A 24535-nucleotide genomic window follows, 5' to 3' on the forward strand; every position below is an offset into this window, starting at 1 on the left:
ATGTAATGGAGAGATCCACAAAGATAAAAGGTAAGGTGATTTTTGCAGATTCCATCTTCCTGCTGCGTCACCAGCACAAGTGCTTCCAAAATTTAGCACAAACGGTAGAGTGCTACCACCAAACTTATTAGAGGCAAGACTTGTGGGATCGATGGCAACCACAAGTTTTGGGTAACTAACAATGATAGTCAAAATTTGTTGCCCCCCTTTCTGAGAGACAAAGAATCAGTTAGGTTTTCAATATTACCTTTGACCTGCTTTTCCAATTGTTCTTTCAGTTTCAGAATTTCTAAATGTAGTTCATTGTTTTCACGGGTGAGCCTAGCATTTTCTTCTCGATAAGGTTCTAGAACAACATCAAAGTTGCTGTATTCTTTTTCAAGTTTTCCAGCAGATAGCTTAGCACTCCGGAGGCTCTCAGTTGTATGAACAAGGTCACTGAAACAGAAGGAAAACAAATTTCCAGGCTTGAGAGATGAATCCTATAATGGCCAACACTAGTATTTTGTATAAATACCCTGCTCCAGTCACCCCCTAGGCCAGAATAGAGGCAGATTTTGGCTTGGTGTACTAGCCAACCAGATTTAAAATAGAACATTTCATCTATTTCCCTATGTCTATGCAAGTATGCATGGGACTACAATCTTAACCTTCCTTAAATGGCCAAGTTTTCATTAAAATCAAAAGGGGATTACTTGTACACACATTAAAGAAGGAGGAGGCAAGCAGGCAGCATTTCTAAGATTAATGTGCAACATTTGGTTGGCAGAATTTACCCTGACTTTGTGGCTGCATATACAAGACATCCCATTTATGCATGAAAACAAACATCTGTTTTTTCAGGATGAATGCTGCTTACAGGAACAGCATTCACACCATTCTTTAAGCTGATTAATTTCTTCAAATTAAATCCTATTTTTATTGGCTAGGACATTTAATATTGTACACCAGGGTTCCCTTATGTCACAGGAATGTTCCTGTTACAGATTTTTCTATGTACTGCACTCAGACCTCTGTTCTAAAACAGTTGCTTATTGCAGCTAATTTTAGGCCTGCTTTTAAAAGCCAATTACGATACATTCTAGTGAAATTTGAAACTGATGTCTCTAGATTGTGTAGTGAGGTTACAAAAGATTACTTTAAATTGCATTTCAGGATTAACATAGGATATTTGCTTTGACAAATCTCAAATCTCAATGCATTTCACAGAAGACTTTCACCACTAGTGTAATGTAGTCAAACAGCAAATATCAATCCAATAGCACTTATGAGTATATTTTGCTATTCCCTTTTGTTTTGATACCTAAAAAGCTTTTCCACCAAAGGCAAACTCTCCACTCCTAATGGTTGTCGATAACCCAGCTGATCCAACCGCTTCCTTAGATTAACGAACTTTCGTTCTGCAGCTGTGCTCATTGTGAAGATATTTTTGAACTGTCTTTTGTGAAAAAATGGGATCTGCAAATAATTTAAGCACATGTTAGCTTACACCATTACAACATGAACATGCAAGACCAAGCTTCTTGCTTTCTGGCACTTGGTCATGACCTGATACAAGTTAGCATGGTTTTCTGGCAGCTGAGGCATTACTTTTTACCAGGAAGAGGGTGAAATAGAAGAGTATGGACGCAAACTGGAGTGTCCCTGAAATATCAGATTCAGAAACCAATAACGGATTAGAGTTCGTGAATAAGATGTAGCCAGGGCATCGCATGAGGTGCAACCAGTCAACCACAATCCAGCGCCATTTCAGAAGACACACTAGTGACTTCTACACAAAAGGAGTTGAAGAATAAGCACTGTGCATGGGGTTTCATTTTGCGATGCCGAATCTGTGGGACCCCCTGCCTCTTGCCTTCCATTCTACATCACAGTTGCAGCATCCCCCGAGGCTCTGCGCCCAGTGCAACAAAACTGGTTGCATCAGGGGCTAGCCACTGTCTCTCAGATTGACCTACCTCATAGGGCTGTTGTGAGGATAAAGATGAGAAGCAGGAATATCACATATGCCAGCCTGAACTCCGTGGAGCACATATAAGTGTGTGAGAGAGATCTATCTCTATACACAACAGTACCATAGAATCGTAGAGTTAGAAGGGACCCCAAGGGTCATCTAGTCCAACCCCGTGCAATGCAAGGAATGGCAACTAAAGCAAACATGACAGATCACACACACCTCTGCATACAACAGTGGGGTGTGTGCTGCTGTTTTTTGAGAGCAACTGTGCTACAGCAAGGATTTCTAGGAGAAATATAGATATACTGACGGGTCAAGAAGCAAGCAGAAGAGCAATGACGTGGGAGAGAGGCGAGGCTGCGGTGAGCAGCTGCAGAGACATAGGGATCGCAGTGAAGGGAGCAAAGTGGGGAGAGGTGCGACTGGGCGGGAGGGTCAACCCAAGGGGGGCGGCGAAGAGGGGACTAAACATGAAGCAGCGATTGTGGGACAGGGGAGGAGGGTCTGGCCAGAGCCGCAAGACAAGGAACCCGAAGCGGTCGCGCTGTGATTGCGGAGGACGAGGGCGCCGACGCTTTCCTCGAGGCCCCAGGAAGCGTCACAGCAGCTGAAAGGGCTGCTCCCTTCGCGGTGACGTCACCGCCCCGCCGTCGCCATGGAAACGGGCCCTCGGTGGAGGCCTCTCTAATAAATCTCGGCCTCTCCGCCGAGGGCCGTTAAACCCGCGGCCTGGCTCTTCCCCCACCGCTCGCCCTCAGGGGCCCCTCCTGGGTCTCGGGCTACTCTACCTTCGCTTCTTTCTCCCCCGCCTTTCTCCACACGAAAAAAAGCCTCCCAGGAAGTTGGAGCGGCGGTGCGGGCCGAGGCGGCCGTTTGAAAATGGCGCGCGAAGCGTCCGCCGCCGCTCCGCTTCCGCCCGGCGTCGCCCCCAGCAACGGCTCTCCGAGCGCGAGCGCGCTCTGGGGAACCTTTAACGGACGAGCCGGGGCTCCGCCGCGCGCCGCCGCAGCGGCCTCTGGCGGCGGAGGCTGGGAGGGCAGGTTTCGAGAGCCTTTTTAAGGGTCACTCGCCCAGCAAAGGATGCGCTCTGGAAACTAGAACCTATTTCTCTCATTCTGCCTAAACGGAATAAATAGTAATCTGCACAGGGTTGTTAATGGCAGCATCCCAGAACAGCAAAAACGTTAAGGAAAAAACCGAAACTGTGTACTTAAATGCTAAAAATGCAATCAAAACTATTTTCACTGCAGCATCACTTATTTTATCTGTAGGACTTACATATTGCATTAGCCACCTCAAGTGCTGCAAGTAGGGATCTAAATATTGTTTCAGTATCTCATTCAAAACTCCCTTCAGCAATCCATTTCTTCTGCAATCCAGGTGTACAATCATAAGGGCAGAAGTTCTTCCTGAGCTTAGGCAGAAAAACAGATTCAGACAGGCTTTTTCTCCAGCTATTTTGCTGTTTTCTTCATCCATGTGATAAACTGAGCCAATTTAAAGTTTTAGTCGTTAGAATCAAAGCGTTAGTTCTGTGTTTCCAAGTGTTTAGCTTCAACTAATGTATGCATGTAAAAAGTAAAAACACATAAATATAGTATCTGGATCCCTCAGTTGACTGGCAATTTTTCCTTTTGTGTAATGCATGTCATAGGTTAGGGAAATAAATACAAGGAACTCCTTTGTAAACATTATTTTTATATTGGATCAGAAGAATTTCAACCATAAAGTCATGTAAATAGATTCTTGAAAGCATGCGTGCAAGTTCCATCAATCCATATATTAATACATTTTGATGCAGAAACCCCTTCAGCCTTTTACAATCATTTTAATACTTTAACATAATTTACTGGAAGCTACAGGAAAGACAAAGAGTTTAGTATCTAATGTACTATAAATTATACAAGGCTAATATATCAACATGGAAAATAAAACAAGCCAGACTGTGTTACATGTGAAAAAGTATGCTTTAACACTGTTTCTATACAGTAAGTAAGCAACATTTCTCCTCAGGCCATCAACTGATGGGCATAAAGATAATTAAGGACATTCCTCAAAATTCCATCTCACAAAGTAACAAGTCTTCAGTGCTAAAAGATTCTTCCCAGCAAATTCATTAGTTTATCTTGCTTTAACCCTTGGCAGGTATTAGTGAGACTGTGCAATGCTGGAGAAGTAGTCTAAAATGTCTTGGATAGTGAACTCCATAGTAATTCCAGATCCAGGATAACAGCGTGCTATTAAGCCCTCAAAATGCTTGTACTGGCGTATGAACTCATCTTGCATAGAATGCCACACCACCTACCAAAAAAAGAAGAAAAGCAGAATTTCAGTAATGTAAATATTATCCTTGGTTACTAATCTGTATCACCAAAGACCTGTCCTGCTGACTGGCTTCACTGTTGAGGACAGCTCTGCCCCTTCTAAGGAAATGTGTGTGTGGAGCCATTTCCAACATTTAGCTCTATGGTTAAGTATCTCGGCACTGTTTCTTCTGCCTCCTCCCTTTTCCTAGGACCTAGGAGGACAGTGGAGTTGCTGTTGCTATGGAGACGCAAGGCAAGACAGATGGGTAAGGGTCAATTCCTTGCACACATGCATTGAAAGTGGCAGGATGAACCTTCTCCCTGCTCAGCTTTTGCCAGGATACGTACTTGTATATGCCTTCACATGCAACAACCAGGAAACAGGAAAGCCCACCGACACCATCACAATGCTAGCCAGTTATTTGCTCAGGAGTCTGTTTACAATTGTACCATCAAGAAAGCAACAGCCTAAAGGCTTCTTTACTTCATATTATAGGTGGAGGTTCAATCAACTCTTCAATACATTTCCCCCTCCATTTACAACACTAGCAAGTGAAAGAGAAAACAAGGCTAGAATGTTTTTCTTTGGCATGCAAGCTTCCTATATAGAAAGAGAAACTGAAGTATTCCATCATGTGAGCCTCACCAAGTGACATAGCCCAAACACAGTCTTCCTTCCTTCCTTCTTCTATGTCAGTGTGGATGATTTTATGTTGTTGCTTTTATTGCTGTTAGGTACCTTGGGCATTCTCTCCCCCCCACCCCCTGCGAATGGAAATGTGGGATATAAATGCAACAGTCATATAAATTAACCTGGTTATTGTGTCTTCCCTGTGGCCTGTAAGGCTGAATGCGCCCTGCACTTCTTCAAATGTTCTCTTCCTCCCCGCTTTACCCTTTATCTGGATGTAAGTTCTGTGATCTACAACATTTTACTGCAAGACATTTTCTACCTCAAACATGTGATGTTCTACCTTAAACAAGAGACAAACCAAGGACAGCAAAAACATTTACACAGCATTAACTAGGTTTATACACACTCTTAATACCTATTATATTACCTGAAGTAGGTTTTCCTCTTCACACAAGTGTTTATCCACCTTCTTATAAAGGTTGTCCAACCCCTTTTTCACTTCCTTGCCGGGATACTCCTTTATAACCTTTCTTAGCTCCTGTTTATTGAACGCCAGCTGGTAGCTCACTTCCTCTTCTCTCACACCTTGTGCCACACGAGCTTCAACGCCCTCAAAGAAGTGCTGATGTGAAGTATTCAAATACATTAAAATCCACAAACAAAACGGTGCTCAGCCTTAAACACCTGGTATTAAGCGTGGCTTCTACATATTTGAACTACTGTCGTTGGAAAGCAGTTTTTCCTGTTTATTTTTGAAGTATGAAACTGACCAGATTTCTCTTACTTGCTATTGTAGGAGAGGTCAGGTGCCACCTAGATCAGCAAAGTGCAACTCATCACACACAAAGCTCTACATTCTATGTCTGTGCCCCATTGATATATATATGTAGCCTATATTGTTATTTCTGCTTGTAAAAAGGTAAAGGTACCCCTGCCCGTACAGGCCAGTCTTGCCAGACTCTAGGGTTGTGCGCTCATCTCACTCTATAGGCCGGGAGCCAGCGCTGTCCGCAGACACTTCCGGGTCACGTGGCCAGCGTGACAAGCTGCATCTGGCGAGCCAGCGCAGCACACAGAACGCCGTTTACCTTCCCGCTGGTAAGCAGTCCCTATTTATCTACTTGCACCCGAAGGTGCTTTCGAACTGCTAGGTTGGCAGGCGCTGGGACCAAACGACGGGAGTGCACCCCGCCGTGGGGATTCGAACCGCCGACCTTTCGATCAGCAAGTCCTAGGTGCTGAGGCTTTAACCCACAGCGCCACCCGCGTCCCTTTTATTTCTGCTTGTACACATTGCTTAAGCTGGACTTCTTCCTAGGGCCTTTGCATCATCAATTGGTCCTGCAGGAAGGATTCCAGGAGAGCGAAGGTCATAGGCAAAGACCATCTATCCAAGTGGACTTCACCACCACAGCAGCTGTACTATGGAAATCATCCCAATGGCTTTGTATAGGTTGATATTAAGAATGTGTGTGCGTGCTTAAATGAAGTTTATTTTTTTTTTAATAAGCTACCTTTGAAGGATATGCATCCTGAAGCTTGGGATATTAAGAAATTGTAATAAACAAAGCCTTTCACATTTTATTTCAGCCCATTTTCAACAATAATGTAGTTAGATAAGATGCTGACTAGCAACAGTACCCTATTTCGCAATGTGGATATTTATCAGATCAAATCACCACATATGTTGTTCGTTCTACTCCCGATGATTAAAAACTGAGATGAACAATCTACAAGCTTGCCTCTCCATAACTTTTTGAGATGCGTAGCGATTACCCATTCCTGTTCCTATCACAACTTCCATCTCTTCTTCAGTATTTCATTGCAAGAGTGTAGGTGAAACACAAGAGCTTCTGCAGCCTTTGTGAAACCTATTTTTGTTAGGGGTTTTAGTATGTACTCTATTCTTCCATCATCATATGCTATATAATATTACAGGGTGAATACTAAACTTATGAATAAATACAGGTATAAATAGGTCTTCCATACTAATTAACAAATGGAGTGTGCATATGGGGCTGTAGAAGTCTGCTTCTGACAGCCGTCTAAATTTAATATTTGTTTTTTAACCCCCAGAATTGAAGTTATAGAAGGACATGTCTTACATTTAATTTCTCAAGTGGCTGTCCCAAAGAGTAGATGACGTAGGACTGCAGATGATCTGTATATTTTTGTTTAGCTTCCTTTTTCTCTGCCTCCAAACACGAGATTTTCAACCGAGAAAGAGTTGCAAAGATATGGTGAAAATTCTCCATCATGACCACATCCCGTGGTGTCTTTTGGCTTTCATTTGCTACTTTCTCCACTAAAAAAAAACCCAAACCAAATGATGCACATGATCACACCAACAGCAAAGACGGCAAAGAATCAACACATACCTCTCAACACATAAGCATAATCCCTCAGCACGTAATTCCTGAACAGCATATATTTAGTTTCAGATAGGAAGGTAATATTCATTTGATTTTAAATTCAGACAGTAGGATTTCTGGGGTGGAAATAAGATAATCCACTCTAAAAAGAATCCTGAGGTGGCTGTGTTGATAATATACAAACACAAAAGGGACTCTCCTGTCAAGTAAAGCGCTTTTAAATGCTACATAGTTCAATGGAAAAGTTATGCACTTACTTATATAAGTCTTAAATTTTGCTAAGTTGTGCCTTAATTTTTTTGTTTGATGACATGCCATAAATACAATTATACAACTCCATATGGAAAACAGCTGTCATTGTTTCTATTACTAAAAAGGCAATATAATGGTCTAATTTGTATGCCACATGAAGACAAACCATGGCTTAGCATGAAAATGCAGGCTTCCAGAGAGGACACAGCTGTTTGGCTCATCCCTAGTTATTCTGCTGCTGCGCTTATTGTCATCTGTATCTAGATTTGCGGCTTATCTCTTGCTAGACAAATCATGAATTACAACCCAGGTTGGTCCTATGGTTTACAGCTTGTGGTTTATCCAAGGGAGTTGAACCATGAGCCTAGGTTTGATAACAAACCATGGCTCAGCTCAATGCAACACAGAAAACAGAACAACCAGGAAGGAGTAAGTGGCTGTGTTTGCCTTTCCTGGACTCTGTGCGTTTGGGTCAAACAATAATTCACCTTAGCGTGATGTGTGAACCAGGCCAATATACTGAATGCAATGCTTCCATATTAATTTTTAAACCACGTTATAAATAGCTGGCATATGAGGGCAAATAGGGGTTAAGTAACAGTGATTGACAGTGCAATCAAAGGTAAATTCCACTGAGTTCTAGTGGACCTTAACCCATTTCATCAACAGGATAACACTATATATGAGATACAACAGAAAAAGGACTTTCTGATTATGAGGCAGATTCTCACCATTAGTGAAAACTCCCCTAATGAGTTTTAGGTAGGCTTTATCCAGGTCTCCTCTGCGTTCAGCATTTCTGAAAATAGATTCCGCTAAGGCTGCAAACTCCTCAAATTCAGCAACAAAGGGGAGAATTCCAACTTTACTCTTCTTGGATATCTTTACATCTTCCATCTGTTTGATTTGGTTACTCTGAAGAGGAAAAACGAAGATTGCAGACCATAAGTTTTCATTTTAAACTAGGAAGGGAAAGAGGTGAGGCGAAGGCAGATGGATCCAAACTGCAACCATCCAGGAGGCAGTACATGTGCCATCGTTCCTCCACCCCAGCCAAACAGATAGGTTTAACTATAAGGCATCGCATAAGAAACTGAGTTAAAGGTCAATGCATGGGAGAGACCCACTGAGCCATAGGACCTCTATGTATTCCACATATAGACAAAATAGATTCACACTGCACATTCTCCTTATGTGTGATCCCGATCATCCTACCCCACCTTGTTCTGCAGGGCAGGGATTTCAAGTTATTGTGCGTATATAGGTAGGAATCTATGCACATACACTGCCATCTGATACAGCCAATTCACTGAGGCAAGGGGAGCAATCCTACAGCCTCACCAAATGTGAAGTTCTACCTGGTTTGCCCAATGTGCGCATCGGCCCAAAGAACCTAATTATGAAAGCCGCTGAAAACTTACAATGCACTTGTCAAAGTTCCTTTTGACGGTCACTAAAACGTTTCCAAGTGTTGTGCTGAGGAAGGACGTTGGATCCACGTTTTGTGCTGTCCATACGTGGTGACTCATTTTCACCAGCATATAAAGGGAATTAAAGCTATCAATCTTGTCCCCAAGAGCAATGAGGTGATTCAGTTCTGGCTCAACGCAGCGAAATATTTTTATCATCATCTGCCGGATCATGTGATTCCTGTAAAATACGGTGTGGACATTAGGCAGGTGCAGTACTTACTGAATAATTAGTTTTAGAAATCTAGGTGAACAATTAGTTCCCAGATCCACTGGTACAAAGTACAAAAGGGGACAGGGGCTTTGCTTCATTTTAATGAGACACTGCCATGGTCTTAAATAATCAGCTTTTAGAAGCTTTATCTGTCAAGATTCTAGAACTTAGGAAAATACATTATTTTGTTTTTGTTTAATATTGAACATACTCTGAAGACATTGACTGCAGACCACCAGTATTGTGTGCCCTTGATAAAGTTCCTCCATCCACCTCTTCTGCATCACTCTGAAAAAGGAAGGGATGGTTTAGAAGGAGATCGTTCCTTGCAGCAACTCAAGTTTTTGAGTCCACAATATTTAAAACAGAGTCGTACCATGGGTGTTCCAGGAATGCTAAGATGCTGTTGAAGTTTGAAGAATTTACTAATGAAGTCTTGTTCTGCCAGACACAAGGGTTCCAGTTCACTTAGGACTTGTTCAAAAATCTACAAAACATCAACAAAAAAACCCCATACATTTAGCATACAAATGACTGCCACTCTTGATGGCCCACAATCAAGAAGCCCCATTATCTATTTCCTTTGAAGGTGCATTCACCTATGGCTCGTCTGTGCAGTTAAAAAGCTTCTCTGGGCTTCAGCTTCATGCAGGTAGCATCCACACCGATGAACAAATGCCTAAGCTACTTTTTAACAATGATAGGCTCTTGGTATCCTTTATGCCATGGTTGAGCATCCCTTAGTTGGCCTTATGCCAGAGCGTGCATGTCAAGTGCAGGCCCAGCCAGCCACACAACACATACATATACACACAATTATTGCACGTATTTAAAGTCCTTATTTCACCAAGGTTTGCCAGTTGCCTGCTCCGCCATGCTTATTACCTACCACACTGCTCTGGGAGGACCCCAAACCTCTGGAGTAGGTTTTCAAGGGGCACATGGGGAAACGGGCAAAAACTTACTTCCCACTTCTGTTATTGAAGGCAGCTGCTGGATCAAAAGCCCTTCTGTGAGCAGAGGGGTGCAAATGGAGTCAGCCTTACAAGAAAATGTCTTCCGTATGCAGCCTCACAAAACCAGCACCTCTAGCTTACTGTAGTTCCCTTCTCTCACTCACATCACAGGAACTGTTGCAGTGTAGCCATTCTTTCCCATACCAGAAAAGTAACAGACAAGCACCAAGGGATGCATGATTAAGCCCCTTCTCATGCCAATTTCTAGGAGAAGTAAGACTGGCGTGAGGAGGAGCTGCAGCATGGGCTCCTCCCGAGCCACCCAGGACTTCTGATCCTACCTTTGCAGTGGGCTCCAGAGGTCCTTGTGCAACATATGTACACAAGAGCGAAGGCCACAATTACACCTAGTGTGAAATGAGCGTTGTTTAAGTGGTGTTATAACATGCAGCACCAGCCAGTGTGCTTACATTTTTACCTTATCAAACTTTGTTCTATCTGCCACATCGAGGTCAGATGCAGACATGTTCCCCATATCCAGCAAAGAGGAGGACTGAGACCTACGATTTCCTGAACTCTGAACTGAGAGTTTGTTTAGGCTAGAAGTGGAACCTGTCAGCTTCCCGGAACTTCCATGAAGACCTAAGGCGATAATGAAAGCCATGTGAGGAACTGTCCTATATGGAATAATGCGTCACAATACAAATAAGCATTGTCTATTCAAGATTAGCATTCTCCCGTCCATCTAGAGACTGCCAGTACTTCCCCTACATGACAAGCGGACTGTTGTGCTCACGCGTTTCTTCACCTAGAGGTGAAACCACATGGTTCAGGAACAGACATGTAGTGACAGACATTTGGGCTCAGCAAATACAAGGGCTACTGTAGTGCTAATAGCATTCCAGAAAAGAGCACAGATAAGGGTGGATAGACAGAACCAGGTGCGATTCATAAGGGGCGTCTTCTAGAAGCAAAGCAGAACAAAGGCAAGAAATTACTATTTTCTTAACAAGAAAATAGTAGCAAACACCTGCTTGAAAGATAAGGAAACCCTTTATCCTCTTGAGGCCTCTTTCAGTAAAATTATTTCAACTGCAGGCTGCCCTTACAGATAAACTCTGCCAATGAATATGACATTTCGTTCAAGAAGTGTTGTGACTTTTTATCTTTGACTGTGCACAAATATTCTGTGGTTTTCCACTTCAGTTGAAAACTGAAAAGCAGTTGTGGTTTATGCAACTGTACTACTTTCAATGTGGAAAGAAGCCACCATTGTGCTTTTTTTGTGAGAAAATGTAACAGCAAAAGATTCTGGCTTGAATTGTTTGTAATTTGTTTTTTTTTCTACCTTGCTCTCTCCTGCTTCACTCTATCATTGGCCATATGCAAAACCATAATTTTGTGACAGAAGATTGAATTTAGGTGAGCCTCAGCCTTGAACTATTTTCCTGCTCTTCTGTGTTAGATTAACTACACATTAAAATGCAGTTAATCTTGGTTAGTTAAAACAAGAAACCTTCATAAATTCGGTTTTGAGCTTGGTTTGTTTAATGTTCACTATGGTACGTGGAAACAAACTGAGTTCAAACCCTAGTCAAGTTCAAACCATACTGGCTTGCTTTCACTAACCATAGTTAAGATTAATCAAACTTAAGTTTCGGGCTGGGCAAGGTGCAGTTTCTCTAAAATGGAGGTGGAAGCTTCAAAACTCTTACTGCTGCAGCAGACAAGAGGGAGAATACACAAATCTAAGGCTCATCTTGATTCATTATTGTACCCAGTATTCAAAGTAATGCAAGAGGCTAAGATCACCCTCTGAATGAGGAGAAATGTCTTCCATTTGTGTAAAGGCACTGTTGGATCCAACCCAAGTCTAAACATATGGCTGCATCCAAGAAACTACCTGCTGCATGATGGCACCTTAAATATTCATCCTGCAGAACCTCGAGCATCATGAAGAGCTGGTCATTGTAGCCTCCATCCGTGTGTTGCAATGACTGTTGCCACAAGCCTGCAACCCGTCATGTGTATGGTGATTCCCTCTGCAGGAGCACTGCATGGTGGAGGTTACACATGACGGCACCCATGGGTAACCACCACGCTATAAAGCTTAGGACTAGAGAATTTGGTCATCCCTGCTCTAAGCATTTGAAACAGATGTTAAGTGAATATAAGGGGAGAGTCAGATCACTGAAGGCTGGGGGCATCTATTTTTTATAAAAAACACCAGATACGAAAGGCTATGCAAGTTCACGCAGCCACAGTTTGAATTGTAGCATAGACAAGCTCTTAGTGGAAACATGATGAGACACTCATGACTGCCATTTGCACAAAAATGGAAGAGAATGTGCTTCCCACATGGCAGCATTATGTGGTGCAGAAAAATCTCATGGCAATATTATTCCTCTGGTAGCACTGTCTGTAATCCCAAATAGGCCTGTAATCGTCAGGGCAGATGAGCAGGAACTCCCCATAGACTAAATCAGAGCTCCCTTGTGAAATTTTCATGGGGGTGTTTATCTTGCCTCAAAAAAGCATCCTGCGCAGACATGGCCTGAGTTTAAAAACAAATTGCAAAATACGTTTCTATTGTATTTTGCCTATAAATGAGTATCACACTGCAGAGCTCTTATAGCGGGGGGCAGGGAAGAGAGACCTTCAACCCATGGGTTTAACTAGGCCCAATATGGGACACTATGTGGCCTCCAAGACTGGTTCTCCAAAATCATCTGCCCCAAACCTGATGTCATATATGACATCAGGTGAGGGGCAAGTAGAAACACAACAGGAAGCTTACAGGGCAGTCCCTATTGTGCATTGGCTTCCTGGCACTGCCAATCAGCTGATGGATGGCGAAAGCAAGCCAGTTGGGATTGGCTAAAAACGAGAGCTCCCCCAGAGCTGAGCAGGTACCATTCACCCTGCCATATTTGTCCAGGGATAAGTGAGAAAAGGATCCTTCTCCACCCCGTCTTACAGGGGTCCATTGTCAGGTTTTGCTCCTTTTTATGATTTTTGTAGCACTCACAAATTTGTGCAAAAATGTTGCATCTAACAGAATTCTGGTATTAATAGGTTTTTGCCATGACAATTACGTTTTACACAGACATGAATGCACTGGCAATAACCATTTAAAGCGCTCATCATACTCACTCTCCGTCTCCTGTTTGACAGCACTTTCTTTTCGAGGCAGTGTAGCTGGGATGGATTAGGTTGCAAGCATCAAAGACAAAGACAAGTTAAAAATGCATTTTGCACAAACCATGCACGAGATGCAAGTTAAGCACTAGCTGGAAAGAAACATGCAGATAACTATGAGAAGCAAGTAACTACAAGTTGCAAACAAACATAGCTGGGGAGGTACCCATCTGGAATTTTTAACTATGCGGGGAAATGTAGATTATGTTTCGGTAGCACACTGAAGATTTTCCAGTTTGTGTGTGTGTATGTGTGTGGAAACTCGACTGTGCAGGGGGTCTCCATTTTGCCATGCTATGGCAGATGGAACACTAGGCATTCATAAGATATGACACAAATGAGAGGGCAGATGCTGAAGACATTTGGGTGGTCCAGAGAGGCTGTAGTATGTGAATTGGAGACACATGTCCCAGGATCCCTTAGGGACATCACAGGGGATTCTGCCATCGTTTTGTTAGCAGCGGCTGCCCACGATCCAGTAGTTCTGCCCCAGCATCCTCTGAAACATGGCAAGGGATGTGAGGGCAGCTCTTAATGATGCATTATTTCCTCTTGGTCACCTTCTAAGGAAGGCCAAGCGTCACTTCAAGCCACTGCTTTAATGCTTGCATGGTTTTGACAATGGGAGACCTCAACTTCTATGTACAGAGCAGCACTGCTGCACATGCACAGAAAAGCCTAAACTAACGCTCACTGTCCATAGATAAGCAATCCTCCGTTGTAGAAAAAGCAACTTCTACAATCTGATGACAGCTGGGGCATAGAAGTTGCATTGTACAAAGTCAGACCATTGGTCCTTCTAGCTCAGTATTGTCTATGCTGAAAGGCAGAAGATCTCCAGATGTCTCCTACAGAAGTCTTCCCCAGCCCTACCTAGAGATGTTCTGGACTCAACCTGCAACCATTTGCACACAAAGCTATGGCGCTTCCCCAAGACTATGTGACACTATCTAAATTTCAGTCTCCTGTACATCTGGTAAGCCTGGAGTATTGTCTCATTACTGGCAACTTAAGATGCTTTTTAATGCCATAACCATCGTTTCCATGTGGCGTATTGAGTACACTAAATGCCTTCCATGCTTTAAGTGCAATTCACAATGAAAGAGTTTAGTGTTACACTTCAAACATACATTACATCACACACTGCAGAGGATTTTTTTCTCCTCCTTCCTACCATGCTACCTTGAAGGCTGGGGAGGTGGAGGGACTGAGGCAGGGCAATATTTCTGCAGGCAAACTATGTTTCCTATGGGTTCACAACAGCTATTATTAACATTTCCATCCTGATTTTACAGTAACAACATACACCTGTCCACATAGAAACCTGGTAGGATTTATGTACTTTTGGAGAGGACAAAACTGTCAGGCCGCAAACACAAAACCACAGGACACAAGGTTACTTATTACTGAATGCGACTTGGAGGTTGAATTCCAATCTAGTAGCAACAATTGGAGAGACAGGTTGCATACACAGAAGATTTGATGTGCAATGTTCACAGTAAATACAACACTACATGTAAAATAATGGCTTGCTAAGAGCCATGAGATCTGGGCTGCAGCAGCCAGCTCAATATCTCTTCACACAATGAGCCTCTATGGTAGACTGAGGTACAGCAATAGGCTTGATTACTTTCCTCACAAGGTGAAAGGCTGTAACCTAGCTAAACCTGGCAGGGCAGCTTACTCTATGACATTAACCCCTTCATGCATTAATTAGACTTAACCATGTTGGTTATGAGGCTGGTTATCTCACACAAAGTGCCTAAAATTTCCCAAACCCTGCACATATATTAACAAATAAGATATTTTGTGAGCCTATGGGCATGGACTAATGCAAAAAAAGAATGGAGAAGAAAGAGGAAAGCATGTGAACATGACTTGCAGCTGCTAGGTCACTGTCACAGGGGCTTTGCATATGTATGTGTGGAAATAATCCTCCTCCCTCAGTGTTTTCAAATTTACACTTTCACCAAGAACATTTGGGGGTGGGGTAGATAAATAAAGAATAAACAAAATGAGAAAAGGCACACAAAATAGAAGGCTCACTCCCAAACACCAGAAATCATTCCTGTCTACTCTCTGGCATTTGGATATTTCACCAAACACTCTTCATATATGTCTGTGCTTGAGCTCAACTTAGCAGCCTTAAGGGCCAGCAGTGTGCCTTAAAAAAAGAAAAGAGAGGACAAGCTGAAATTCCCAGGATGCTAAATTCTGCACCCGATATTAATTGGGGCAGTATGATTGCATATTTACAGAGTACACAGAGGCCTGGCTATCAGAGACACCGCACTGTGGGACAGGGCGGCCTACATGATTGAAAATGCAGGGGGTCACTGTATGGAAGGAGAGATTTAAAAACAGTCAATCTGGGAAAGTGCAACACCCCATACATTGAAGATAATGGCTTATCATGGGCTCTTATCTAAAAAGGGTCCCTTTAGGCAACACATAATATTCCACTGCATTATAGCGTACGGAATCATGCCCTGCATTTCTGATGTTCAGACTGCAAGTGCCGTTTCTTATGTAGCCAAAATGGAACCTTCCATCCCAAGGGGGGGGGGAGGAGAGAGAGATCAGTAGGCTTGGGGAAACCCTGAGGTTTGTGAAAGTACAAACTATCTTTTAGGGGCTGGGGAACACCCCCAAATAACCCAGTGAGTACTAAGTGTACTAAATAGCCATGGAATGCTGCCTAACTGTTGGAGGAGAAAGACTGAAAACTGGAATAGAGAGAATAGATGAGGATGGAGTGTTTGGAATCCTTAACAGGATTTTGCTGTAAGCTCCACTTGGCTCCATGAAAATCCTTACAGGGTTTACTATCAATTGCTTGCAGTTTTCTTTTGATTTAAATCGTATTCTATTCCAAAGGGTACAAGTTACGTTACACAATTTATTTCCAGTTCTGTCTTTTAAAAGAAAAGGATGCAGAGTTTCCTTTGGCAAGATACATTCAAGTTAACATCACTTAAAGGTAAAGGTACCCCTGACCATTAGGTCCAGTCGCGGACGACTTGGGGGTTGCGGTGCTCATCTTGCTCTATAGGCCAAGGGAGTTGGCGTTTGTCCGCAGACAGCTTCTGGGTCATGTGGCCAGCATGACTAAGCCACTTCTGGTGAACCAGAGCAGCGCACAGAAACGCCGTTTACCTTCCCGCTGGAGAGGTACCTATTTATCTACTTGCACTTTGATGCGCTTTCGAACTGCTAGGCGGGCAGGAGCAGGGACCAAGCAATGGGAGCTCATCCCGTCGTGGGGATTCAAACCGCCGACCTTCTGATCAGCAAGCCCTAGGCTCTGTGGTTTAGACCACAGCACCACCCACATCCCTTAACATCACTTAGGGAAGACTATAACCAAAGAAATGTCTTAGATTCCACTATAAGCCGTTACGTACCATGTTCTCCTCAGGACAGAAATTCCAGCATCTCCAACTCCCTACTGCCGTAAGTGAAACTTAGAAAAGCCCTCATGATCCATTCCAAATATTTATACTCATGAATATTTACTATTAACTAAGACCTCTGAACATAACCCCAGCACCATCAATATGAGCTTTCATACAGAAGACTCACTGGATCACATCTTCAGAAATATCAAACAGCACTAAGCAGAGCTAAAAGGACTTGCTGCTGGTCCCCTTGCCATTTGTCAGGCACAACACCACTAGAATTTTAGTCTCCACAATTTGCACATCAAATTTAAATGGCGACAGCTGCACCCCTTACTCAAAACTTCTTAAAACACTTTTGCAGTCGCTGCTACAATATCTGCCGTCAGTCGCAAAAGTAGAAACCTCCTTCGGCTCATTCTGACGCAAAACTGAAAAAAAAGGAGCACCTGTTATATACTTACCAAACTTCTTCCCTTCCTTCGTTGCCCCTGTCATTTTAATCTTGGCAACTTCAAAGAAATCCTTTATTTCCCTGTCATACAACCGTGATAAGTAGTCCATATAGTTCTTAAAGAAAAATGAACACACATTAATTGTTTAGAGGCTTCTCGGGAGAGAAGTATATGGCAGATCACTTCAAAAGACGTAAATTTGGAATGCACAACATGTGCCGGGTGTGATGGCATGCGCGATGCGTGCCAGGCTCCCTCAGTCTTGGAGGCAACCTGGCAACTCTGTGAGGGATTTACACTCCTGGATACCACACATGTAAGTGAAATTGTGTATACTGGGAACACCATCTAAAACATCTCTAAACCCCCATTCGACCTCACAAGCTTTTGAAAACGAAAAACACATACCAGACTCCCTCCAAACCTCCTTTCTCAAGTTCCATCTCTCCACAGACCTCAAAAGGCTGATGCAAAGGCTCATGGGATTGCACCTGCAAAAGCTCCTGGGATTCCGAGCTGCTTTTTTTGTGCCATTTTTGCCCTTTCCATGCCATTTCTGGGTTTGAACTGAATTCTTTATTTATTTCGCGGCGCTGCGCATGCATGCGGTTGCAAACGAGTGGGGAGTTGCCTGGATATGCAAGTTATCTCTACAGACGAAGAAACTGAAAATGCAACTCTGAGCACCAGAGGAAGCCGGCAGCATAAGGCAAACTGTGTTGCAATTTTATCTTGAGACTCATAATCTCAATAAATCAAAAGGAATAAACTTAGACTGAAGAGGGCACAGTAGTGGTGGAAAGGAGATTTCCTATTGTGCAAGAGCTAATAGTCCCTAGACTGCTGCATCGTCATCTCACGCTGTAAACTAATTTAGCAGAAGAAAAGACTGTTTGATTACATCCCATACTATATTTCACTTTGAGCCACTCACCGTTGTTAGCCCTTCATATTTTCCATAATCTGTGTTCTTTAACCACTCCATAAGTTTGGCATAGCGCAACAAGTCTCTGTGAAAGGGATGGTGGTTCGGTAGGGTCAACTCAATGGAGTGCTGAGCAAGAGTGGAACTTTGGTCATGGCCCTTGGCAGAGGAAAGCAACAGAAGAAAGTTGTATGAACATGACAGTAGAATCGCAAACCTGGACACCCTGGGAATTTGCCAGTTTGTCAGATAAAAGATCTGCCTTGCCATTTAGCAGGTATGCTTTTGCAGCTGTTCTGTGTTCCTTTCAGTACTTTGAAAGAAAGAAAACAGACATAAAAAAACCCCACAAAATAGTCAAAGAACAAAATAAATGCTGAGCTACAGATTATGTGTTAGAAATCACAACGCATTCTTATCGGGACTTGCATTTTCTGTTTGAAATTTCAATATTGCTCTCATTAACTTTGTAGCGATAGCTAAGATATTGTCCCACCAGATTCCAAAATCATTTATATAGCGTGAAAAAAAAAGCCCAATTTGTTAGATTTAGGTTGAATTTCTTCAATATTATTTTTACACAGTAAAACAATATAAATTTGATGGTATGCTTTAAAAATGCAACTCCGGACAAGATGTTAAATACAAAAGTGCCAGTTAATAGACATCGTTCACAGACATGTAAGCCATTCTGTCACCTATTCATACATCATCACTCCATAATAAGCCCAAGATAGAGGAAGTATCTCAATTTCCCTGTTAGACACAATTTAACAAAGCTTATCAAAGCTGGTTTCACTCCCTTTTGAGTTATATTATGTTAACAAAATGCTAAATACGATCAGCCCCAACATTCACATGTAGACTTCACAGGTACCAGGAAAACCAGGTATCCTATATACTAATTGCAAACTCATTCTCTTAATGTGGATCCTTACGTATGCCAGATGGCATTATCCATGCACAAGAGGGGGATATCAGCAGGCGTGGGGGAACCCCAAGGTTCCAGAAGTACAGTACTCAAATCTTTGGAAAAAATCCTGCCAGAGGCTGGGGGGGGGGATGGGAAGAGACCCAAAACAGCCCAAAGAAGACTGACCATGGTCAGTGGGCATGGAATGCTGACTGAGCGCAGGGGTTGGGAGGGTGGTTAGGGGACAGAAAGCCTTGGGGAAGAGTGTGGCATATCCTTAATAAGGCATGGCTGGCTGGCAATTCTAAGCAGGACCACTCCAAACTGCAATATTTTGCAGCAGGTTCTGCTTGTTCTCTACTGAGGACAATAATGTGATATTCAAGAATGACTTCACTATAATTTAATTTCTAGCAATGAACTGTGATCGTCATATGAAGAGTGGTATAAAAATTTAATAAATAACAGAAAGTAAATAAAACCAGCAGTTTCCATTTGCCTTCCCTGCTACCACCCACCCACCTGTGCAAATCACGTTGACACAGCTCTAAACCAATCGATGTTGATTCAACATCTTTGTGCCTAAGTTGTGCATCTTTTACAAAGCGCATTTTACAATGTGTAGGAAGCTTTGGTGTCGAGGTAATCCTCAGAAGGACTTGTTTCCTCAAGTCACAGAAGCCCTATTTTCTATTTTGCAGAGGCAACACTGCAGGGCATACATTAGGCTTAGCAAGCTTTTTAAAAGACGGCTCAGTAAAATTAAAACAGGTTGATTCAAACTCTCTGTACTCACAGGAACTGAAAGATAGTAGGACCTGTTAATGAGACCCTTCTCCAGCTCTATAAACTATGTGGAGATAAAATGCAGGGATGTAAACACTGTATTGAATAGATATGCCCACACAACCCATTCCTAACATTAAGCTGTGCATGTGACAACTTAAAAGCTTCAGAAACAAAGGTGGTACAGAAGTTAGACCAAATATTAATTTGTAAGTGCCATACAAAGAAAATATATAAACTTCTCAATCTGGAGAAATGTTTGGTCTCTTAACAGTGACCAATTCCCCTGGGAAGCTTAGCTCACAAGGAAGGCACTGTATTCCTCCCACAATAGGCAGAAATCAAAAATATATTGGCTCTAAAACATGCTCCATTTTTGCATATTGTAACTAAAATCCAAAAACAGGCCTATCCCGGCCTCCACTCATTATTTTGTAAAGCCATCTAATCTTCTGGCCATCTCCATCTCCTAGCAGTGAAGACATGGAAAAGCAATGCTCATATCCTATTTCTTGCACTGCAGAGAACCAGGTAGCATGAGTTCACCAGAATATTTGTGCACTGGAGCCGTAGTACTGAGATGCCAGTGTTTAGTTAATTTTCCACATAAATGGTATACATACCCTCCAACAATTCTCCAATGAAAATAGGGACATCCTATTCCATCATCATCATCTTACTATCTATACCCCGCCCATCTAACTAGGTTGCCCCAGCCACTCTGGACAGCTTGCAACATATATAAAAACATACTAAAACATTAAACATTTAAAAAACTTCCCTACACAGAGCTGCCTTAGATGGCTCGGTTGGATAACTCCATACCCTCCAACAGTTCTCCAATGAAAATAGGGACATCCTAAGGAAAAGCGGGACATTCTGGGAACAAATCAGAAACCAGGATGGCTTCTGTAAATCTGGGGTTGTCCCCTGGAAAATAAGAGACACTTTGAGGGTCTGGGATATAGCCAATGGCTGGCTCATTTCACTAAATTTTCTTTGCCATTGATCATTAAGGGAGCAAAGTGATGCAAAGCAATCAGATGCCTTAAGGGAAGTCTTCAGTGAAATGTAGAATTTACTGAAGTCTCTGAAAACTGAATTGAGCATTCGTCTTCAAAAAATTTACAGTTTGGAAAAGAGTCAAGGTACCTGCTGAACAAATACGTTGTTGAGATGGCTGGCCAGTCTCCGCGCAAACTGTTCTCGCAAATCGCTAAAGCGCTGCTGCTGCTGCTTCACAGCATGGAGCATCTCATGCCCTATAATCAGAAGAGGCAACCAAAACAAAATACTGCTTCAGTAAGGGAAGTTTCAGAAAGGAGAAAAGGAGTGGGGGAAACCAGAAGACTTCAGCTGCAGAAAAACAAAGGTAAGAGGGGCGGTGGGGTCCTTAATTAGAAAAACACTTACCTGGCTGAAGAGTTACACTCATACACTGTAAGAGTGCATCTGCCGCATTAGTGCAGGCCTCAATGCCCCGGGAAGATGAGAGGTCTCCTTCCTGGAGGGCTTTGATGTGACCTTTTGCCAAATCCATATGGTTCTGCAAGAACAAACGTTTACACTGGGAGGGCAAGCGCGAAACTTTAAAGCCTTATTTATCTTTCACAGGCTACAGAAAGGAGCTCAGATTACAGTGGTACCTCGGGTTAAGTACTTAATTCGTTCCGGAGGTCCGTTCTTAACCTGAAACAGTTCTTAACCTGAAACACCACTTTAGCTAATGGGGCCTCCTGCTGCTGCCGCACTGCCAGAACACAATTTCTGTTCTCATCCTAAAGCAAAGCTCTTAACCCGAGGTACTATTTCTGGGTTAGCGGAGTCTGTAACCTGAAGCGTATGTAAACCGAGGTACCATTGTACTATTTTGCATATTCCAAACAAGCACCACTAACCTAATTTCCACCAACCATAATAACCTTGGGCATGGATGTGCATGTTAGCATTTTTATCAATTCCCACAGCTGCTGCTAACTGAACTCCTCATACAGATCGCTAAGCTGACTTAAGCACACAAACACATTGGAACCAAAAGTAAACTGCACCGAGACAGAAAGCCCATTTCGCCTGGTGAAGTGCCCGCCGCAGGCAGCACTGTGTTTGCCTTAGCATGACTTGAGAAGCAGGCCTACGGGGAGCTGCCATTGAAGTACAGCTATGGATTCAATTCAGTACACTGGTCATGATCTTTAAAACTAAACGGCTTGAGACCAGGTTACCAACAGGGCGATCTTATCCCACATGCATTTTAAGATCTTTGAAGAGACCCTGTCCTATGTTCTGCCAACATCTGAAATGCATTCAATAGGAACACAAGAAAGAGCCAGGTGTATTTAGGCTTCATAGTTCCTTTTGAGGGAGATCAATCTCTTTGCTATCCCTATGCAAAGAAGTGACGGTTTTCCTGAGCCTTTAGCCCGGCTGAGGCAATTTTACTGGGCTCCTGGTTGTTGTTTTTTAACACCTATCAGCCGCTAGTTTAAAACTAACAAATCAATTTTTAATCTGTTTGTAGAGTTTTAAATCTGTTGTTATTTTTATTACACACACACACTTTTGCGGTTATCTTTTTTGTGCGCTTCATTGCAAAAAGAGGCAGAGAAGAAATTTAATAAATATGGGGAATAGTCAAAAAGTGTACTGGGCATGCCAAAGTCCCTGGATGCACTTAAAGTAGCTCACTGAACCTAAAGCTATGCAGCTGAACAGCTAAACGTGTTTTATCGGCATTAAATATAATGGCAGTGTGACAACTACTTTTTAATCTATTGTAATTCACTCAAATTTCGGTTTGGGCTAACTGTGTGTTTGAACAAATACATAAGTATGTCACATGCTTACAACAAGGAACTCTATCTCTGAAAGTAATTTCAGGTTGTTAGTGTTGCTAAGATGAATTAGATGGTTGCTTTCCGAAATCTGGTCCATTTGCTCTTTCACGCTCTGCAGCATTTCCTCATAACTGCTCAGCTTCACTTCAATTTGGTCCACCTCTTTCAGTGCCTCATCCAGCAGCTTCATCAAGATGTTCACTTGTTTCTCAGAGGCCATGATCGAGTGGATGTTTGCCTGCAAAGGAAATAATATCCATTACCCATCTTCCATTGTATTTCAAGTGTTGGTAGTCACGAAATGAAATGACACCAAGCTGGAACACAGCTGAGTAAAAAAAACAACCGTAACTCTCTCAGAATTATTACACCAGCATTCATGTGCACCAACCTGGAGCCCTCCAGAAGTAAGTAAGTAAGTAAGTAAGTAAGTAAGTAAGTAATGTTATTGCTAAGTCCATCTGACCGGGCAGCCCCAGCCACTCTGGGCTGCTTTCAACAAATCTAAAAGCATTGGCTATGCTGGCTAGAGCTGATGGGAGTGCAAGTCTAAAATATCTAAAGGGCATTAAGTTGAGGACAGCTGCCACAAACCCTGGTAAGTAGCAATGGTAGAAGAAAATTTGGCCCACAGCCCTAATTAGGCCCACCAGGCTTCCCAATTTGGCTCCCCCTGGCTGTTTTGTCCAAGCCATTCATCACCTGATGTGAGGCATGGACAGGTAAAGGTGTAGATTCAAGCAGCCGCAAATTCAAGGCATGGCTGCAAAGGAGGAATCTTGGTGGTCCCTCCAAATGTTGCTAGGCTACAGCTCCCATTGTTCCTGATCACTGGTTATGCTGGAGTCCACAACATCTGCTGAGGACCACAATGGCTGCCCCAAGCCTAAGTCCAAAGCAAAGTGTATTCTGCATAAGATGAGAACCTTTCCATTATCTCTTGCAAAGCACACTGCCATATTTCAAAACAAATCATTACCCCATCGAGCACTTGCAGTTCTCTGGATAACTTATCTGCAAAGGCCTCTGCATTGGAGATGGCATATTCACAGCCTTCCATCATTATTTCGATGTCCTGCTCTTCTCTTGCATTTAACTCTTGGTATTCGTCCACCACCTCTTCATCTCCTCCTGCCACATTCTGATTCTCACCGCTTGGAACCGATTCTTGAGAGAGCAGGAAAAGATTGCGTTCATGAAAAATGGATACAAGGCTTAACCTAGGTGATCAAAATCTTTTTGAATGACTGACAAGACTACAATGCCAAAGAAAGTGGAAGAGAGCTGTCCAAACAATGTAAGCATCATGAGTTTTCTTCAAATGGTAAGATAGGAAACACTATTATTCTCCAAGTCCTTTTCAATATAAAAAAAGAGGCTAGTGTCATTTAATGTTTGATATTTTGCTCCAATTCATTCAGGCTCCCTTTGGTACAGAATGTGATAACTGGAATTTATTGAATGGTAAAGGCTTTGACTGCACTGAAGACCTACTCCTGGAACCTTACCTGGGTAGGTAATTTTTGCCCCTGTCAGGATCCTACCTAGGATTTAAGGAGGCATAGGCAAACTCAGCCCTCCAGGTGTTTTGGGACTACAACTCCCATCATCCCTAGTTAACAGGACCAGTGGTCAGGGATGATGGGAGTTGTAGTCCCAAAACATTTGGAGGGCCGAGTTTGCCTATGCCTGTTTTAAGGCAGCAGACAACCAAACCTTTGATACGGCAAACAAAAACTGACTCTTTTCCAGTGTCCGTCTCTATTACTTATTCCTCACCTTTAAGAAGTCACATAAAAGTATTTTATCCTCCGAGTACTAAGGTTTGATCTCTTTCCCCATACTTGCCATTTTCTGCCCTTGCTT

The 24535-nt window shown here is 42.7% G+C and overlaps 2 protein-coding genes and 1 long non-coding RNA gene across 12 annotated transcripts in view; 1 reads left to right on the forward strand and 2 right to left on the reverse strand.

Annotated features, from left to right (window-relative positions):
* Positions 1 to 2909, reverse strand: part of CEP135 (centrosomal protein 135) — a 34489-nt gene extending 31580 nt beyond the window's left edge. For 3 of the 5 annotated variants that reach the window (XM_081875667.1, XM_081875669.1, XM_081875670.1), the window contains exons 1-3: positions 2746 to 2881; positions 1304 to 1458; positions 248 to 438 (exon numbers count right to left, since the gene is read on the reverse strand). In XM_081875667.1, the coding sequence (XP_081731793.1) occupies positions 248 to 438; positions 1304 to 1416 (304 nt within the window). In that variant the 5' untranslated portion in view covers positions 1417 to 1458; positions 2746 to 2881. Of the gene's footprint in view, positions 1 to 247; positions 439 to 1303; positions 1459 to 1958; positions 2549 to 2745 lie in introns of those variants that run through there. The other 2 variants (XM_081875671.1, XM_081875668.1) reach the window with 2 other exon arrangements.
* Positions 2910 to 3635: 726 nt separating this feature from the next.
* The window catches only part of EXOC1 (exocyst complex component 1), a 28197-nt gene continuing 7297 nt past the window's right edge, over positions 3636 to 24535 (reverse strand). For 2 of the 6 annotated variants that reach the window (XM_081875699.1, XM_081875698.1), the window contains 16 exons: positions 23649 to 23836; positions 22680 to 22907; positions 21249 to 21381; positions 20988 to 21097; positions 19846 to 19899; positions 18146 to 18295; positions 17221 to 17326; positions 13314 to 13358; positions 10639 to 10802; positions 9581 to 9691; positions 9416 to 9492; positions 8943 to 9171; positions 8253 to 8436; positions 7003 to 7202; positions 5325 to 5519; positions 3636 to 4258 (listed from right to left, as the gene is read on the reverse strand). In XM_081875699.1, the coding sequence (XP_081731825.1) occupies positions 4106 to 4258; positions 5325 to 5519; positions 7003 to 7202; positions 8253 to 8436; positions 8943 to 9171; positions 9416 to 9492; positions 9581 to 9691; positions 10639 to 10802; positions 13314 to 13358; positions 17221 to 17326; positions 18146 to 18295; positions 19846 to 19899; positions 20988 to 21097; positions 21249 to 21381; positions 22680 to 22907; positions 23649 to 23836 (2327 nt within the window). In that variant the 3' untranslated portion in view covers positions 3636 to 4105. The remainder of the gene's footprint in view (positions 4259 to 5324; positions 5520 to 7002; positions 7203 to 8252; positions 8437 to 8942; positions 9172 to 9415; positions 9493 to 9580; positions 9692 to 10638; positions 10803 to 13313; positions 13359 to 17220; positions 17327 to 18145; positions 18296 to 19845; positions 19900 to 20987; positions 21098 to 21248; positions 21382 to 22679; positions 22908 to 23648; positions 23837 to 24535) is intronic. The other 4 variants (XM_081875702.1, XM_081875701.1, XM_081875700.1 and 1 more) reach the window with 3 other exon arrangements.
* Positions 4207 to 6992, forward strand: LOC309349704. The gene is made up of 3 exons (XR_014160110.1): positions 4207 to 4294; positions 4473 to 4529; positions 6216 to 6992. It is a non-coding gene; the product is annotated as an uncharacterized lncRNA (long non-coding RNA).

Source organism: Podarcis erhardii (assembly GCF_964252035.2).
Source record: "Podarcis erhardii genome assembly, chromosome: 9".
Classification (NCBI taxonomy): domain Eukaryota; kingdom Metazoa; phylum Chordata; class Lepidosauria; order Squamata; family Lacertidae; genus Podarcis; species Podarcis erhardii.